The 18,594-nt window shown below is 45.6% G+C and overlaps 1 protein-coding gene across 9 annotated transcripts in view; it reads left to right on the top strand.

The window, feature by feature from the left end:
- Nucleotides 1–18,594, top strand: part of HERC1 (HECT and RLD domain containing E3 ubiquitin protein ligase family member 1) — a 475,564-nt gene that overhangs the window by 405,407 nt on the left and 51,563 nt on the right. For all 9 annotated transcript variants that reach the window (XM_063926542.1, XM_063926546.1, XM_063926547.1 and 6 more), the window contains 4 exons: nucleotides 5,883–6,021; nucleotides 7,373–7,554; nucleotides 8,417–8,572; nucleotides 10,818–10,940. In XM_063926542.1, coding sequence (XP_063782612.1) covers nucleotides 5,883–6,021; nucleotides 7,373–7,554; nucleotides 8,417–8,572; nucleotides 10,818–10,940 — 600 coding nt within the window. The remainder of the gene's footprint in view (nucleotides 1–5,882; nucleotides 6,022–7,372; nucleotides 7,555–8,416; nucleotides 8,573–10,817; nucleotides 10,941–18,594) is intronic.

Raw genomic sequence — 18,594 nt, 5'->3', positions numbered from 1 at the left:
AGGGACTAAGGGGAGAAGAAGCGAACTCACCTGCGTGCAGAGTGGATTGGGCTTCTTAGGCTACTGGACATTAGCTCCAGAGGGACGATCACAGGCCCAGCCATGGATGGGTCCCAGAGCCGCGCCGCCGTCCCCCTTACAGAGCCAGAAGAGCAGAAGAGGTCTGGAAAATCGGCGGCAGAAGACGTCAGTCTTCAACAAGGTAGCGCACAGCACTGCAGCTGTGCGCCATTGCTCTCAGCACACTTCACACTCCGGTCACTGAGGGTGCAGGGCGCTGGGGGGGGGTGCCCTGAGACGCAATAAAAACACCTTGGATGGCAAAAAAATGCATCACATATAGCTCCTGGGCTATATGGATGCATTTAACCCCTGCCAGAATACATAGAAAAACGGGAGATAGGCTCCGCCCCCTTATCGGCGGCCTTATCTCCTCAGCACACTGGCGCCATTTTCCCTCACAGCTCCGTTGGAGGGAAGCTCCCTGGCTCTCCCCTGCAGTCACTACACTACAGAAAGGGTTAAAAAATAGAGGGGGGCACTAATTAGGCGCAGTATAAACAATACAGCAGCTATAAGGGGAAAAACACTTATATAAGGTTATCCCTGTATATATATAGCGCTCTGGTGTGTGCTGGCAAACTCTCCCTCTGTCTCCCCAAAGGGCTAGTGGGGTCCTGTCCTCTATCAGAGCATTCCCTGTGTGTGTGCTGTGTGTCGGTACGTTTGTGTCGACATGTATGAGGAGAAAAATGATGTGGAGACGGAGCAGATTGCCTGTAATAGTGATGTCACCCCCTAGGGGGTCGACACCTGAGTGGATGAACTGTTGGAAGGAATTACGTGACAGTGTCAGCTCTGTATAAAAGACAGTGGTTGACATGAGACAGCCGGCTACTCAGCTTGTGCCTGTCCAGACGTCTCATAGGCCGTCAGGGGCTCTAAAGCGCCCGTTACCTCAGATGGCAGATATAGACGCCGACACGGATACTGACTCCAGTGTCGACGGTGAAGAGACAAATGTGACTTCCAGTAGGGCCACACGTTACATGATGGAGGCAATGAAAAATGTTTTACACATTTCTGATAATACGAGTACCACCAAAAAGGGGTATTATGTTCGGTGAGGAAAAACTACCTGTAGTTTTCCTGAATCTGAGAAATTAAATGAGGTGTGTGATGATGCGTGGGTTTCCCCCGATAACAACTGATAATTTCTAAAATGTTATTGGCATTATATCCTTTCCCGCCAGAGGTTAGGGTGCGTTGGGAAACACCCCCTAGGGTGGATAAAGCGCTCACACGCTTGTAAGGGCTCTACCCTCTCCTGAGATGGCCGCCCTTAAGGATCCTGCTGATAGAAAGCAGGAGGGTATCCTAAAATGTATTTACACACATACTGGTGTTATACTGCGACCAGCAATCGCCTCAGCCTGGATGTGCAGTGCTGGGTTGGCGTGGTCGGATTCCCTGACTGAAAATATTGATACCCTAGATAGGGACAGTATATTTTTGCCTATAGAGCAGTTAAAAGATGCATTTCTATATATGCGTGATGCACAGCGGAATATTTGCCGACTGGCATCAAGTCTAAGTGCGTTGTCCATTTCTACCAGTAGAGGGTTATGGACACGACAGTGGTCAGGTGATGCGGATTTCAAACGGCATTTGGAAGTATTGCCTTATTAAGGGGAGGAGTTATTTGGGGTCGGTCTTTCAGACCTGGTGGCCACGGCAACAGCTGGGAAATCCACGTTTGTACCCCAGGTCGCCTCTCAACATGAGAAGACGCCGTATTATCAGGCGCAGTCTTTTCATGGACAAGCGGGCAAAAGGTTCCTCATTTCTGCCCCGTGACAGAGGGAGAGGAAAAAGGCTGCAGAAATCAGCCAGTTCCCAGGAACAGAAACCCTCTCCCGCCTCTGCCAAGCCCTCAGTATGACGCTGGGGCTTTACAAGCAGAATCAGGCACGGTGGCTGGCCCGTCTCAATGAATTTCAGCGCGCAGTGGGCTCACTCGCAAGTAGACCCCTGGATCCGTCAGGTGATATCTCAGGGGTACAAATTGGAATTCGAGACGTCTCCCCCTCGCAGTTTCCTAAAGTCGGCTTTACCGATGTCTCCTTCTGACAGGGAGACAGTTTTGGAAGCCATTCACAAGCTGTATTCCCAGCAGGTGATAATCAAGGTACCCCTCCTGCAACAGGGAACGGGGTATTATTCCACACTGTTGTGGTACCGAAGCCGGACGGCTCGGTGAGACCGATTCTAAATCTAAAATCTTTGAACACTTACATACAGAGGTTCAAATTCAATATTGAGTCACTCAGAGCAGTGATTGCGAACCTGGAAGAAGGGGACTACATGATGTCTCGGGACATCAAGGATGCTTACCTTCATGTCCCAATTTACCCTTCTCACCAAGGGTACCTCAGGTTTATGGTACAGAACTGTCACTATCAGTTCAGACGCTGCCGTATGGATGGTCCACGGCACCCCCGGTCTTTACCAAGGTAATGGCCGAAATGATGATATTCCTTCGAAGGAAGGGAATTTTAGTTATCCCTTACTTGGACGATTCCCTGATAAGGGTAAGATCCAGGGAACAGTTGGAGGTCGGTGTAGCACTATCTCAGGTAGTGTTGCGGCAACACGATTGGATTCTCAATATTCCAAAATCGCAGCTGGTTCCGACGACTCGTCTTCTGTTCCTAGGGATGATCCTGGACACAGTCCAGAAAAAGGTGTTTCTCCGGGAGGAGAAAGCCAGGGAGTTATCCGAGCTAGTCAGGAACCTCCTAAAACCGAGCCAAGTATCAGTGCATCAATGCACAAGGGTTCTGGGTAAAATGGTGGCTTCCTACGAAGCAATCCCATTCGGCAGATTCCACGCAAGAACTTTCCAGTGGGACCTGCTGGACAAATGGTCCGGGTCGCATCTTCAGATGCATCAGCGGATAACCCTGTCACCAAGAACAAGGGTGTCCCTCCTGTGTTGGTTGCAGAGTGCTCATCTTCTAGAGGGCCGCAGATTCGGCATTCAGGACTGGGTCCTGGTGACCACGGATGCCAGCCTGCGAGGCTGGGGAGCAGTCACACAGGGAAGGAATTTCCAGGGCTTATGGTCAAGCCTGGAGACATCACTTCACATAAATTTCCTGAAGCTAAGGGCCATTTACAATGCTCTAAACTTAGCAAGACCTCTGCTTCAAGGTCAGCCGGTGTTGATCCAGTCGGACAACATCACGGCAGTCACCCACGTAAACAGACAGGGTGGCACAAGAAGCAGGAGGGCAATGGCAGAAGCTGCAAGGATTCTTCGCTGGGCGGAAAATCATGTGATAGCACTGTCAGCAATTCTGGGAGTGGACAACTGGGAAGCAGACTTCCTCAGCAGACACGACCTCCACCCGGGAGAGTGGGGACTTCACCCAGAAGTCTTCCACATGATTATAAACCGTTGGGAAAAACTCGACAGGTATTGCGCCAGGTCAAGGGACCTTCAGGCAATAGCTGTAGACGCTCTGGTAACACCGTGGGTGTACCAGTCAGTGTATGTGTTCCCTCATCTGCCTCTCATACCCAAGATACTGAGATTGATAAGATGGAGAGGAGTAAGCACTATATTCGTGGCTCCGGATTGGCCAAGAAGGACTTGGTAACCGGAACTTCAAGAGATGCTCACGGAGGATCCGTGGCCTCTACCTCTAAGAAGGGACCTGCTCCAGCAAGGACCCTGTCTGTTCCAAGAACCGCGGCTGCGTTTGACGGCATGGCGGTTGAACGCCGGATCCTGAAGGAAAAAAGGCATTCCGGATGAAGTCATCCCTATCCTGATCAAACCCAGGAAGGATGTAACCGCAAAACATTATCACCGCATTTGGCGAAAATATGTTGCGTGGTGCGAGGCCAGTAAGGCCAGACGGAGGAAATTCAACTGGGTCGATTCCTACATTTCCTGCAAACAGGAGTGTCTATGGGCCTGAAATTGGGGTCCATTAAGGTTCAAATTTCGGCCCTGTCAATTTTCTTCCAAAAAGAACTAGCTTCAGTCCCTGAAGTTCAGACGTTGTAAAAGGGGTACTGCATATACAGCCTCCTTTTGTGCCTCCAGTGGCACCTTTGGATCTCAATGTAGTTTTTGGTTTCCAAAAGTCACATTGGTTTGAACCACTTAAATCTGTGGAGTTAAAATATCTCACATGGAAAATGGTCATGCTGTTGGCCCTGGCCTGGGCCAGGCGCGTGTCAGAATTGGCGGCTTTATCCTGTAAAAGCCCTTATCTGATTTTCCTTTCGGACAGGGCGGAATTGAGGACTCGTCCTCAGTTTCTCCCTAAGGTGGTTTCAGCGTTTCACCTGAACCAACCTATTGTGGTGCCTGCGGCTACTAGGGACTTGGAGGACTCCAAGTTGCTAGACGTTGTCAGGGCCCTGAAAATATATGTTTCCAGGACGGCTGGAGTCAGAAAATCTGACTCGCTGTTTATCCTGTATGCACCCAACAAACTGGGTGCTCCTGCTTCTAAGCAGACTATTGCTCGTTGGATTTGTAGTACAATTCAGCTTGCACATTCTGTGGCAGGCCTGTCACAGCCAAAAATCTGTAAATGCCCACTCCACAAGGAAGATGGGCTCATCTTGGGCGGCTGCCCGAGGGGTCTCGGCTTTACAACTTTGCCGAGCAGCTACTTGGTCAGGGGCAAACACGTTTGCTAAATTCTACAAATTTGATACCCTGGCTGAGGAGGACCTGGAGTTCTCTCATTCGGTGCTGCAGAGTCATCCGCACTCTCCCGCCCGTTTGGGAGCTTTGGTATAATCCCCATGGTCCTTTCGGAGTTCCCAGCATCCACTAGGACGTCAGAGAAAATAAGAATTTACTTACCGATAATTCTATTTCTCATAGTCCGTAGTGGATGCTGGGCGCCCATCCCAAGTGCGGATTGTCTGCAATACTTGTACATAGTTACAAAAATCGGGTTATTGTTGTGAGCCATCTTTTCAGAGGCTCCTCTGTTATCATGCTGTTAACTGGGTTCAGATCACAGGTTGTACGGTGTGATTGGTGTGGCTGGTATGAGTCTTACCCGGGATTCAAAATCCTTCCTTATTGTGTACGCTCGTCCGGGCACAGTATCCTAACTGAGGCTTGGAGGAGGGTCATAGGGGGAGGAGCCAGTGCACACCAGCTAGTCCTAAAGCTTTTACTTTTGTGCCCAGTCTCCTGCGGAGCCGCTATTCCCCATGGTCCTTTCGGAGTTCCCAGCATCCACTACGGACTATGAGAAATAGAATTATCGGTAAGTAAATTCTTATTTTTACCCCAACTCGAAACCCAGCTCCATTATATTAAATACTGAATCATCAGGTCAGTGTTACATGGCCAGCATGTTACTATGGGATCAGTACGAGATCCCGGTGGTCAGAAGACAGACACCGAGACCCCGACAGCTGGGATCCCGGCAGTGAGCGCAGCGTTTCCCCTCACGGGCTCACTGCGCTCACCACGCTTCGGGCCCGGTGGCTACCTTTGGTCGCCACAGGTTTCTATTCCCGTCCGGGTGGTGGCGTGGACCACCACCAACCAAGAAGGGTAACCAGCCAGCGGTCAGGACTCCGAACGCCAGTATTTCAGCTGGTGTCGGGATTCCGGCGTCAGTATCCTGACCACCGGTATCCCGACAGGCGGTCAATTGACTGCCTCCCGATGCTATACTATGGGCAAATAAATTATTATTCCATTTTCTCTGTTGCTTAACTCAGTAGTGTATTTATTGTCTTTTTAATTATTTTAATTTGTTTTTCAAATTATATCAGTACAAAGTCAAACTTGGTTTTGCGCAGAGTATTTTAGTTGATTGCATTCTGTTCATTTCCAGGTGATCTGTGGCCAAAACTGCACTTTTGTCATTCAGGCCAATGGCACTATTTTAGCCTGTGGAGAAGGTAGCTATGGCCGCCTTGGTCAAGGTAATTCGGATGACCTTCATGTATTGACAGTCATTTCTGCTCTGCAAGGTAAATATATAACCCACCTTGTGGCTAGGTCCCTCTCACACCTACCGGCACGTGTAGTTGAAATTGTTTTTTTGTGCTGACACAGTGTATCTTATGTGACAATGTAATTTGCAAAAATTTCAATACATTCTCGAAATACATTTAAACAAAAATAAACAACAAAAATAGTAGTAACATGACAGTAGCCTGGTGGGATCAACCAGCAGAAGGATCACATCATCACAAAGATAGGCCTCTTTGCTGCATTTCCAACCTGAGGGCACCCGATGTGCTTTTGAGTACTACCTAAGAAATTCAGTTGAATTCAGAAACCGTGTTGCCTTGTGGTAGTCCCAGGAGGCAAAGCAGCTCACTAGAGCTCAAGTAGCAGCAACCAGGACATTGTTTCCTTGGGTTGGGATTGAAATGCCGGCGGTCAGAATACTGGCCGTGGCATCCCAATGATCAGAATCCCGCCGGGGCTGCAGCCTGACCCTGGTGGATCTCGTTTCTTTGGGATTAGGAGATTATCTTGTGTTACTTCAGAGGGGTTTGTGTTATATATTCCCAGCTGGATTGTTTATCTACAAAATAAGATCACCCGGTCTCCTATGTTTACCTGTAAGCTAAAATGCGGTTCCTAAAATGGCGTTTATCAGAACAGTACTTTTTCATAAATCACATGATGATCTCTGTACATATTGTAACTGTTGGAAAGTAGCACAGGACCAGATTCAACAAAAAGGGCTATTTCTTCTTGATTTATTTTAAGAGAACGGTTTTTCATTTATTTATTGTATCCAATATTAAAATCCATTTAGTATCATTCTGTATTTGTGTTCTTAAAGAATTAACATGTCCAATGGGCATGATGATTAGAAATGGTACATTATTTTTTTTATATAGTATCTTTGACTAATTTAGGTTGTGATTGTACTTTAAAAGCAACTGAAGAGTTTGTTTTTAAACCACAACGTATAGGTGGTATTATTAGTGAGTGCGAGATGTTTTTTATTTATGAGAACTTTTTTTATTAATGTATTTATTTTACTTCAAAGACAGACCAGGTTGTTTTGTTTATATTGACCTTTTCACAACCACATGTCACATCCATAGGAGAGGGCTTCATCGTGAAAATGACACTAGGCCAAAAACATTTTCACATCTGGAATCTGTTTTATGAAGTCCTTTTGTCTGTTTTTCACAATTGATGTATCAAAGTAGTTCATATGAACATTAATTATGTGTTTTTTGTTTTTGTTTTCATTTTTTTTTTTTTTTGCTTATTTATGCAAATACAGAGGTGTTCATAATGAAAACCTATGTGAACAGGTAAAAAGTTGATCTTAAACCGCACTCTTACCTTTAATAGGATTTGTGGTAACACAGTTAGTGACTTCCTGTGGCTCAGATGGACACTCCATGGCACTGACAGAGAGTGGAGAGGTGTTCAGTTGGGGAGATGGTGATTATGGCAAATTGGGACATGGAAATAGTGACCGTCAAAGGAGACCAAGACAAATTGAGGCGTTACAAGGGGAGGAGGTGGTGCAGGTATGTTTGAGTTCTAACAGTGTGACATGGGCCCTCATTCCGAGTTGATCGGTCGCAAGGCGAATTTAGCAGAGTTACACACGCTAAGCCGCCGCCTACTGGGAGTGAATCTTAGCTTAGCAAAATTGCGACCGATGTATTCGCAATATTGCGATTACTAACTACTTAGCAGTTTCAGAGTAGCTTCAGACTTACTCTGCCTGTGCGATCAGTTCAGTGCTTGTCGTTCCTGTTTGACGTCACAAACACACCCAGCGTTCGCCCAGGCACTCCCACCGTTTCTCCGGCCACTCCTGCGTTTTTTCCGGAAACGGTAGCGTTTTCAGCCACACGCCCCTGAAACGCCGTGTTTCCGCCCAGTAACACCCATTTCCTGTCAATCACATTACGATCGCCGGAGCGATGAAAAAGCCGCGAGTAAAATTACTTTCTACATAGCAAAGTTACTTGGCGCAGTCGCAGTGCGAACATTGCGCATGCGTACTAAGCGGATTTTCATTGCGATGCGATGAAAAATACCGAGCGAACAACTCGGAATGAGGGCCCTAGTTCAGAAACATTGCTTCTGTGTTTGATAATCATGCAACCCATTTTGCAAAGCATGACTAAAGTAGTGAGTAAATAAGCTATAGATTTTGTTTGTAAAAGTTGAGTTGTATTAAGGATGACATTGTGGAAACTGGTTGCTGCAACATGAAAATTGTGAAGCCTGCTTTTTGCAGAATGTAGTCATGTACTACAACTATAGACCCTTGGTAGGTTTCATAATACACCTGCCAGTTTAAGGTACAGTACCTGTATATTTGATGGATATTATACAAGTTGTTTATGGTTCCTACTTCTGTTCTGAACCAAATTACAGATGTCTTGTGGTTTCAAACATTCTGCAGTAGTGACAGCAGATGGGAAGCTGTTTACATTTGGAAATGGAGATTACGGCCGTCTGGGCTTGGGCAACACATCTAATAAGAAACTGCCAGAGCGAGTGACAGCACTTGAGGGATTTCACATTGGACAGGTAACATAACTTGTGGCTAGTAGAACGTGTTGTTGTTTTGTTTGTTTTTTGTTTTTTTTGGGGGGGTTGCTTTTTTATTAGTAGTAGTAGTCAATTTAACATATATTTCAGAATAAGGTTTAAGGTATGACAATGCAACAACACTGTGGAACCGGTATTCAATAAAGCAATATTGAAGCAATAATAAAGTAATAAAACAGAAAGTTCCTGGAAACCAAGTATTTGTACAAGTGTATTACCTCTTTCACACTCAATTCCCTGTGTCCGATCTGCGATAATGAACTTTGTTTCAACCCATGTTGATACCCCTTTCACACAGGACCCAGGAAAAACCCAGGTCGCGTGTCTGTGTGAAATGGTATTTCCAGGTTACATTCAAATTAGCTCACTGAGCGCCATTTAAACAACCCAGGTTGAGTAACGCAGGTCCCCCCTTTCAAACTGCAACGTATCCAGCTCAGACTCAGGATTAACCCTGTCATTAACCCCTGTTGCAGACCTGGAACTCATAACCCGGGACGACCCTTTCACACTGACACACGACAAGGTTTACAGGGGGTGATTCAGACCTGATCGTACGCAGGCGGTTTTTTGCAGTGCTGCAATCAGGTAGTTGCCACCTACAGGGGGAGGGGGTAATCGCTGTGCAGGGGTGCGATCGCTTGTGCAGGGAGCTGCACAAACAAAAGTTTGTGCAGCCTCTGCACAGCTCAAGACTTACTCAGCAGCTGCGACGATTTGGCCAGGAAATGACGTCAGGTACCCTCCCACCAAATGGCTGGGCATGCCTGCGTTTTTCCGGACACTCCCTAGAAACGGTCAGTTGACACCCACAAATGGCCTCTTCCTGTCAATCTTCTTGCCATCGCCCGTGCGATCACTTTCTTCGTTAATTCCGTCACTGTCCGGCAATCCCCGTCGCCGGTCGGCCAACGCGCCTGCGCATTGCGGAGCATACACATGCGCAGTTCAGACCCAATCGCACCGCTGCAAAAAAAGCTAGCGAGCGATCGGGTCTGAATGACCCCCATAGTACCTAGCTTTATCCCAGGTCCAAGCCTCGGTATGAAAGGGGTATTTTATTATTTAGACTTAAATTCTGACAGTAAATGTCTCTAATGATCACACATTACTGTGAAATGTTACTTGCTATAAAGCAATGCACAGTTGCACACTCATGCTAGAGGGATATTGCTTTGCTTATAAAGCCTGACTACATTTTTACATATTTTGCAGACCTTTTTTCCATTCATCAGTACTGTTGGAGTAGTGTCGAAGGCTAATTTTTCATATCTTTTTGGCTAAGAAATCTTGACCACTGATCCTACTCAATTTATATAATATTTATAGAATAACCACTTAACTGGCATGGTCAGATTTCATGCAACTGCGTCGTCCCACCCCGTCCCCCCATTTTTGACGAGGAGATCCGTTCTGCAGATGTGCATAATATAATATTTAAATATTTGAAAAAATACTTTTTCAACTTTATTAAATAAATTTTTTTTTAAAAAACAATGTTGTTAACGCTTTTGAAGGGAAAAATCGTCAGTTAAGTGGTTTTAAGGCCCAAATGTATTAAGCCTTAAAAAGTGATTGCGAGGAGACTGATAAAGAGTGATAAATGACCAGCCAATCAGCTCCTAATGGTAAGTTTACAAACACTGCCTTTTATATGGTAGTTAGGAAGCGTATTGGATGGTCATTTATCACTCTTTATCCGTCTCCTCGCAATCACTTTTTAAGGCTTAATACATTTGGACCTAAGCTTCTCTGCAGTACCACCTATGTCAATATTTTTATTGGAATAAGTCTTACATTTCATGCTGTATTTTAGAATGGAACACAAGAATACATTACATTTTTTATTTGAAGCCTGCATAGTGTGTGTTTACATTAAATGTCTAGCAGTTGCTTTTTGAGTTGTCTTGTTTTAGTAAATCCCGTGGAATTTCATTGTATACTGAGATTAATGAGAACATTAAGCTCCATGCTACATTTTGGTATTAGTTTTAATCTTAGTACTAGACACAATCTAGAACGCTCAAATTAACTTTATTACAGGTATAAAATATACATACAATAGTCCTGAGATTATTGCATATTGTTACGTAATTAGGTTTTTATTTGCTGCCATAACAAAATAATGTCTCTTATTGATAAGACCGGTTAGGAAAACTATGAATGTACATAACGTCAAGCTATCCCCCAATCCACTTCTTGCTTTCCTGTGTTCTGCTTGCAGGTGGCTTGTGGGCTGAATCATACACTGGTCGTGTCTGCGGATGGATTATTAGTCTGGGCTTTTGGAGATGGAGATTATGGGAAACTTGGTTTGGGAAATTCCACCGCCAAATCTTCGCCACAGGTGACAAAATGAGGCTGTATTCTCCATTCTACATATTTGCAGATTTGATCATATTATCAAATTTGCTCATGAAGTTGATTTAGACTCTGCCATAAATTCACCAGTAGAATTAAATAGGTTCCATAGATTTAGAATGTAAAAGAGAAGGGCTCAAATCCTGCCTCTAATAGAAGGGATTTATATATGTTGCGTTTGTTTCATTAAGCAATTTATAAAATATATGCCAGTTTTTAAGACACACTTTTTAAATCCGACATATATGATAAAATCATCTAATGTAATTAGTAGCAATAATTGTTAATCTACAGTATAGGGTATCATACCATTATATAAATCTGCAATACATCTGTACAAAATATTTAATGATTCATTAGTAGAATAATGATATGTGAGTATTTTACATCATAATAGAAAACAATTTATGTATCATTTCTATCCTGGTACTCAAGGAAATACTGTTGCTCAGATAATGATCAAGACGACTTGTGTATTGTATGTCCCAAATGTGTGGGAAATAGACACTAATGAAGGTCCTTTGTTTTTAGTGTAATCCAGCTACTGCACTATAATATTCTTAAACCCAGTACCCACGGGCCGATGCAGGAGAGAGGAGACGGGGGGGCCGCTCACTTCACCCAGCGGGTGAAGTGAGCGACCCGCTAGATTGGCCTGCATGCAGGCCAATCTAGCAGCAGCGATAGCGATGTGCTGGGCCGCACATCGCTATCGCTGAGGGGGCTACACACGGAGCGATCATGCTGATATTCTAAGCAATCTAGTCAGATTGCTTAGAATATCGCTCTGTGAGTACCCCCCTTTAAAGTAACTTGTGTTGTCCTACAACTTTTCTTTGCTCTGCACACATTACTTTATCATGTGCTGTACATGTCTCTATCCTTCAAATCTAGTACAAATTTCAAGAGTATTTTTTACATTTATTCTATGAATATAAAACATATCTGCACTTTTTGGAGAAGAGCAGCTATCTATAATCATGCAACACGTTACATTGCTTTCTAGTGAATATACTTATACTTAATAAATAACCTCTCATTCGTCATTGTCGACCAGTATTATTAATCTTTATCTACCCATATATAATGCCGCATTTTCTCATTCACAGCAGTCTGTAAATGTCTCCGGTATCTATTTTACATGACACAAACTAATGTATAAAACAGCAGTAAATGGTCTTTAAGTAGCATTCAGTAGGCAAATATAAAGAAATATTGAACCACAGTCCTAGTGACTCTTGATATCTCAAATCGCCATGCGTGCTCAAGAGTGCGATCCGGATGTTGTCTGTAATATAATTGAAAATATTTATTTATCAAATATCCCAAGATAGCCCTCTGTCTAAATGGTATATGTGTTCAGTGTTTAGACATCCCCCCTCCCCACATTATTTCATCTTTCATTATAATTGTTTTTTTACGAAGCAGTCATAGTACTAACTGCTGTACAGCAGTAATAACTGTGTGAGGTCTGTCCTGTCTTCAGCAGCCACCCACAGGGAGACAGGACAGATCAGAAGAGGAGGACCAGCCACCAGGAGTAGCCAGGGTTAATAAAGTAGAAGGGGGTTTTGTTGCCAGACAGGGGTGGGGGGGGGTGGGGCTGGAGTTGTGCTTGAGGTCAGGAGGGAGGGGGGTTGGTTTTGCATGATGTAGAGAAGCGTGGTGGTTTACAGGATGAACAGCATAAAGAGAGGGGCGGGGTGTTAGACTGGGGTGACCCAGGTCCCTTTACTTGTATACAATCATTTGCATACATTTCTGCCACATTGGAGCTTGCAATCTAAATTCCCTACTACGAATACACAATAGGGTCCATTTTGTCGGTATCACAGAAAACACCAAGACCAATATGTTTTTAGGACTTGAGCACTTAAATACAAAACGGTCTGTGGTTCTTCCCCTTCTATGTCCATCCTGCTGTCAACCCACTGTACATAGTGCTTTTTGTTTGACTGCCTTTGGCAGCTTCTTAGATACATTAATACATTACTACCTCAGATAACTTGAGCTGTGTGAAACTGGACTAAGGAGCCACCATCCTCCTACTCTCAATGTGGCTCTTCATCCAGGTAGGACTTTACTACCAGCGCAGGTAGCGACTACGGAGACTCTGAATGGTCATTGCGCCATAGGGCATGGTGCAGTGGCTGTGTTAGTGTCTTTCCTCTCCAGAGAGAGGTTTTCAGTTGCGATCAGATGCTGTAGCAATGTTATATTCTAGAGGCTGGATCAGATGCAGGCAGCCTCTGCTAGGTCCTGTTTTTCGATTGGATAAAGGTTAAGCTCTTTAGAGATTCACATCTTTACATACAGTGTTTTCTTCTGGAAGACGTTGACACTCTTACTAGTGGTACAGGCATATTTCTAAGGGAGTGTTGTATTTGAGACCAGTGTCCTCTTACATTTAGGCTCAAAATGCCACGCAGTGGTAGATGCTTGGCTTGAGTGAGCTAACAGATCCTGTGCAACTCCGCTGGCGTCGGGCGTCTTTTGTTGATGAAGTTGCGTCTTAGTCACAACGCAATATGACTAGGACGCATTGGGAGACTGTTGATTAATTTGATATGTGACATGTTGATCTGTCTGCAACTGCATCTGTATATGAAGCACAATGGATGGTCATAGTATTTAATGTGCAGATTCAGATATATAAGTGTCGCATAGCAAAATAATCAGCACGGTCTCCTGTTGCATTCCAGTCACAGCTTGTAACTTAAATGAATTTTGAGCAAAAAAAAAGACACAAAGAGGGTGCCCAATGCTAACAGAGTCTCATGGGACCTGGCTGTTTAGGGCAACTGCAGCAATGATGTATGAGGAAACATCTGTAGCTTCTCTTTACTGCATTGGAAATCTATGTAGACTCTACAGAAAAGCTAGATGAATCACTTCTGTGACTTGCCATGTTTACATTGGGGTTCCTTACAATGTAGCACATTGTACAGTGCTGCAGAATATGTGCGCTATATAAATAACTGTTAATAAGCATTCTACTAGATTGGTAAGCATTTGTCAAATTGGAACCTCAGCTGAGCAGCTGTGTTGAGAAACCGCATGGTCCTTATTACATAAGTTTGCAAAATTTGTCAAATTCCAATTTGGTTGCGAGACTTTTCAAGTGTACCACCCAAAGGTGCAGCTCTAGGATGTCCCCAAGTCCCTGTGTGCCCCCAAAAATAGGATTTTAATACCTATCGGTAAATCCTTTTCTCTTAGTCCGTAGAGGATGCTGGGGATGCTTCAAGAACCATGGGGTATAGACGGGATCCGCAGGAGACATGGGCACTTTAAGACTTTAAATGGGTGTGAACTGGCTCCTCCGTCTATGCCCCTCCTCCAGACTCCAGTTATAGGAACTGTGCCCAGGGAGACGGACATTTTGAGGAAAAGGATTTATTGTTAAACTAAGGGTGAGATACATACCATCTCACACCACAAACACGCCGTACAACATGGCATTAGCAAAAAGTCCAGTCAACGGCATGAACAAAATCAGCAACAGGCTGACCATAACTGAAACACAACCTTTGTGTAACACAAACAATAACTATTAACAAGTACTGCAGATAGTGTCCGCACAGGGACGGGCGCCCAGCATCCTCTACGGACTAAGAGAAAAGGATTTACCGGTAGGTATTAAAATCCTATTTTCTCATACGTCCTAGAGGATGCTGGGGATGCTTCAAGAACCATGGGGTTTATACCAAAGCTCTAGAACGGACGGGAGAGTGCGGATGACTCTGCAGTACCGATTGACCAAACAAGAGGTCCTCCTCAGCCAGGGTATCAAACTTGTAAAACTTCGCAAAGGTGTTTGATCCCGACCAAGTAGCAGCTCGGCATAGCTGTAATGCCGAGACCCCTCGGGCAGCTGCCTAGGATGAGCCCACCTTTCTGGTAGAATGGGCCTTCACCGATTTCGGTAACTGCAATCCTGCCGTAGAATGAGCCTGCTGAATCGTATTACAGATCCAGCGTGCAATAGTCTGCTTGGAAGCAGGAGCCCCAATCTTGTTGGGAGCCCACAGGACAAACAGAGCCCCAGTTTTCCTAATTTGAGCCGTTCTGGCGACATAGATTTTCAAAGCTCTGACCACATCGAGAGACTTCGATTCCCGCCAAGGCGTCAGTAGCCACTGGCACCACAAAAGGCTGGTTTACGTGAAACGACGAAACCACTTTTGGCAGAAATTGCTGACGAGTTCTCAACTCCGCTCTATCTGCATGGAAGATTAAATAGGGGCTTTTGTGAGACAAAGCCGCCAATTCAGACACCTGCCTTGCGGATGCCAAGGCCAACAGCATGACTACTTTCCAAGTAAGGAATTTCAACTCAACCTTACGCAAAGGTTCAAACCAATGAGATTGCAGGAACTTCAACACCACATTAAGATCCCATGGTGCCACTGGGGGCACAAAGGGAGGTTGGTTGTGCAGCACGCCCTTCACGAAGGTCTGAACTTCTGGAAGTGAGGCCAATTCTTTCTGAAAGAAAATAGATAAGGCCGAAATTTGTACTTTAATGGAGCCTAACTTTAGGCCCGCATCCACACCTGCTTGCAAAACATGGAGTAAACGCCCCAGCTGAAATTCTTCCATAGGAGCCTTCTTGGATTCACACCAAGACACACATTTTCTCCAAATACGGTGGTAATGCTTCGCTGTTACCTCTTTTCTAGCCTGAAGTAGTGTGGGAATGACTTCACTGGGAATACCCTTTCGGGCTAGGATTTGGCGTTCAACCACCATGCTGTCAAACGCAGCAGTCCTTGCTGTAACAGCTCCTCTCGTAGAGGAAGAGACAAGGGATCTTCTGTGAGTAATTCTTGAAGATCTGGATACCAAGCCCTCCTTGGCCAGTCCGGAACAATGAGGATCGCCTGAACCTTTGTTCTTCTTATGATCTTTATCACCTTCGGAATGAGCGGAAGTGGAGGGAACACATAGACCGACTGAAACACCCACGGTGTCACCAGGGCGTCCACTGCTATTGCTTGAGGGTCCCTTGACCTGGAACAATATCTCTGAAGCTTCTTGTTGAGGCGAGACGCCATCATGTCTATTTGAGGAATTCCCCAACGACTTGTCACTTCTGCAAAGACCTCTTGATGAAGACCCCACTCTCCTGGATGGAGATCGTGTCTGCTGAGGAAGTCTGCTTCCCAGTTGTCCACTCCTGGAATGAAGACTGCTGACAGAGCGCTTGCATGTTTCTCCGCCCAGCGAATAACTTTTGTGGCCTCCGCCATCGCCGCTCTGCTCTTTGTTCCGCCCTGGCGGTTTATGTACGCCACTGCTGTTACGTTGCCTGACTGAATCCAGACGGGCAGACCGCGAAGAAGATGTTCCGCTTGCCGAAGCCCGTTGTAAATGGCCCTTAATTCCAGAATGTTTATGTGCAGACAAGCTTCCTGGCTTGACCATTTTCCCTGGAAATTTATCCCCTGTGTGACTGCTCCCCAGCCTCGGAGACTTGCATCTGTGGTCACCAGGATCCAATCCTGAATCATGAACCTGCGTCCCTCTAGGAGGTGAGAACTGTGCAGCCACCACAGGAGAGAGATTCTGGTCCTGGAAGATAGGATTATTTTCCGGTGCATGTACAGGTGAGACCCGGACCACTTGTCCAACAGGTCCCACTGAAACACTTTGGCATGGAACCTGCCAAACTGAATGGCCTCGTAGGCCGCCACCTTCTTCCCCAGCAACCGAGTGATTGAAGACTCGACACTCTCTTGCCGGTTTCAGAATCTGTTTTACCATGTTCTGTATTTCCAGAGCCTTTTCCACTGGAAGAAAAACTCTCTGTAATTCTGTATCCAGAACCATACCCAAAAACGACAGTCGTGTCGTCGGAACCAACTGTGACTTTGGCAAGTTCAGGAGCCAACCATGTTGCTGCAGAATTGCCAGTGAGAGCGTGACGCTTTTCAGTAATTGCTCCTTGGATCTCGCCTTTATCAGTTGATCGTCCAAGTATGGGATAATTGTGATTCCCTGCTTGCGCAGGAGAACCATCATTTCCGCCATAACCTTGGTGAAAATCCTCGGAGCCGTGGACAGGCCAAACGTCAACGTCTGAAATTGGTAATGACAATCCTGAACAGCAAACCTCAGGTAAGCCTGATGTGGAGGATATATGGGAACGTGTAAGTAGGCATCCTTTGTGTCGACCGACATTATAAAATCCCCCTCCTCCAGAACGGAGATCACTGCTCGGAGAGATTCCATCTTGAATTTTCATTTTTTTTAGATAGAAATTGAGGGATTTTAGGTTCAAAATCAGTCTGACTGAGCCATCCGGCTTCGGGACCATGAACAGGCTCGAATAAAAGCCTCCCCCTGTTGCGACGGGGGTACCGTGACAATGACATGATTTTGACACAGCTTTAGTATTGCAGCGCATACTACCTCCCTTTCTGGAAGAGAAGCTGGCAAGGCCGATTTGAAAAATCGATGTGGGGGCACGTCTTGAAACTCCAATTTGTACCCTTGGGCTACTATTTCTAATACCCAAGGATCCAGGGCTGAGTGAACCCAGACCTGACTAAAGAGTTGGAGACGTGCCCCCACCGGTGCGGACTCCCACAGAGGAGCCCCAGCGTCATGCGGTGGAATTGGTAGAAGCCGGGAAGGACTTCTGCTCTTGGGAACTTGCCACAGCCTGTGACCTTTTCACCTTTCCTCTTCCTCTCGTAGCAAGGAAGGAAGACCCTCGTCCTTTTTTGTATTTATTGGACCGAAAGGACTGCATCTGATAGTGGGGCGTTTTCTTTTGTTGTGCAGGGACATAAGGTAAAAATGATGACTTACCCGCGGTAGCCGTAGAATACCAGGTCAGTGAGGCCGTCGCCAAACAAGACACTACCGTTAAACGGCAGAGACTCCATAGTCTTCTTAGAGTCAGCATCAGCATTCCATTGATGAATCCACAATGCCCTCCTAGCCGAGACTGCCATGGCATTGACCTTTGATGCCAAAAGGCCAATATCCCTCGCAGCTTCCTTTAGATAGGCTGCAGCGTCCCTGATATGACCCAGTGTCAAGAGCACGCTATCCCTGTCCAGGGAATCTATCTCAGATGACAAGTTATCTGCCCACTTTTCAATAGCGCTACTCACCCATGCCGATGCAACGGCAGGTCTGAGCAGTGTACCTGTAGTGACATAAATGGATTTTAGCGCATTTTCCTGCTTACGATCCGCAGGATCCTTTAGGGCTGCCGTGTCAGGAGACGGAAGCGCCACCTTTTTGGACAGCCTCGATAGAGCTTTGTCAACCGTGGTGGTCGACTCCCACTTATCCCTGTCCCCAGAGGGGAACGGATATGCCACCGGAATTCTCTTGGGAACCTGTACTTTGTCAGGATTTTCCCAAGCTTATTCAAAAAGCGCGTTCAGTTCATGAGAGGGAGGAAACGTTACCTCAGGTTTCTTTCCCTTAAACATGCCGACCCTAGTATCAGGAACAGCAGGGTCCTCCGTGACATGTAATACGTCTTTTATCGCCACAATCATGTACTGAATGCTTTAGCCAGTTTAGGATTCAATCTGGCATCACTATAGTAGACACTGGAATCAGAGTCCGTGTCGGTATCTGTATCCGCTATCTGGGTAAATTAACGCTTCTGTGACCCC

The sequence above is a fragment of the Pseudophryne corroboree genome, chromosome 6, assembly GCF_028390025.1.
Source record: "Pseudophryne corroboree isolate aPseCor3 chromosome 6, aPseCor3.hap2, whole genome shotgun sequence".
Lineage (NCBI taxonomy): Eukaryota > Metazoa > Chordata > Amphibia > Anura > Myobatrachidae > Pseudophryne > Pseudophryne corroboree.
This window is presented reverse-complemented; position numbering and strand designations above follow the sequence as displayed.